Here is a 1288-nt window from a genome sequence, read left to right on the forward strand (position 1 = left end):
CCTTTGTGCAATGTTTTTGTTGACATTAGTAAAAAGTATGTGGTTTCCCACGGTTTGATTCTTTCGCATTTTCAATCAGTAACGTCACTGGACACCCTTAATTGCATTAACCAATGTGGAAACAGTTCTCCTTGTATTTCACTATTTGCAAGTATATGATATATATACAGCAGTTATATAACATAAAGAATGGTCGCTCTCCATTTCATGTGCATCATATCACGCATGCATAAAGATAAATATTTTCAACCATGAATATATTTTTGCATCACTTCGTCGAAAAACAACCATAGCAATTTTAGTTGTAAAACGTTGTAATTTCGTCAACCACTTCTTTCACTTTGGTTTCGTCATACTCTCCATTACTATTGGGAGGGAAAATCCTTAAAACATATTATGAATAAATACAGATGGTCAAGTAAGTAATTTTAGTAAATACTCTCTAAGCACCACTGACTTACTTGTCAATAATTTCCTTGGCACCTTCTGCACGTCGTTCAGCTTTTAATTTATGCACTTTATCCAGTCTTTCTGCTCCAGAGAACTCGGCCTTCAGTTGGTTGATTTCTTCATCCATACCGTGTTCATTGAAAACCTTTTGTAGATTTCCGCTCATGTTCTTGTCAATTGCAAGCTTAATCAAAGATGCAGTGGGAAAATTCTTCAGGTGTTCGTAAACCTTCCAGCGTTCAACGTGACATTTTGCAATCTCCCAAACAATTCCAGTAAACAAACGACTGTATTTTGGGTCTAAAGTTGACAAACTTTGCGTCATGTATCTTTGATATTCTGAAGAAAGTGTTGATCGAAACCTCTGAACCGTTTGCTCATCCACAAACATGACGAAAGTTGGGTCTGTACGCCTTTCCTCCAGAGTTTTGTCGTCGAATGCTCTTGTCCACATGCCTTTGTCTATATCCGAGTCCATCGGTTTGCCTTGAAATTCAAGGAAATGCTTGTAAAATACAAACAACGATGATTCTGGTTCGTTGTTTACATAAAAAACGAAGCAATTCCCATCTTGAATTAAGTTGCCCTTGTTTGAAATCCATATAAGCAAACTAAGAACTTGTTTCCCGTTAAGATCTCCAATTTCCACTTTGTGATATTTGACACTCTCAAACTCAAATTTCCTTCCGCGAGATTTAAAGCGTTCCATTCTTTTTTCAAGTTTTTCTCGAAACTTTCCTCTAAAATCCAACATCACTTCAATACGATCAGCAAAGTTCATCTGCAATACTGTGATGTCGACATTTAGCAGCTCCAACACTTCCTCAATGGATAGCAT

The 1288-nt window shown here is 36.9% G+C and overlaps 1 protein-coding gene across 1 annotated transcript; it reads right to left on the minus strand.

The window, feature by feature from the left end:
* Positions 1-298: 298 nt before the first annotated feature.
* LOC145895447 (uncharacterized) lies at positions 299-1288 on the minus strand. Its single transcript, XM_082984256.1, has 2 exons — positions 462-1288; positions 299-383 (listed from the first exon to the last, which is right to left on the minus strand). Exons 1-2 carry the CDS (start codon positions 1286-1288, stop codon positions 299-301), a joined length of 912 nt encoding a protein of 303 aa, XP_082840382.1.

The sequence above is a fragment of the Ascidia mentula genome, chromosome 3, assembly GCF_947561715.1.
Source record: "Ascidia mentula chromosome 3, kaAscMent1.1, whole genome shotgun sequence".
NCBI classification, from domain to species: Eukaryota; Metazoa; Chordata; class Ascidiacea; order Phlebobranchia; family Ascidiidae; genus Ascidia; species Ascidia mentula.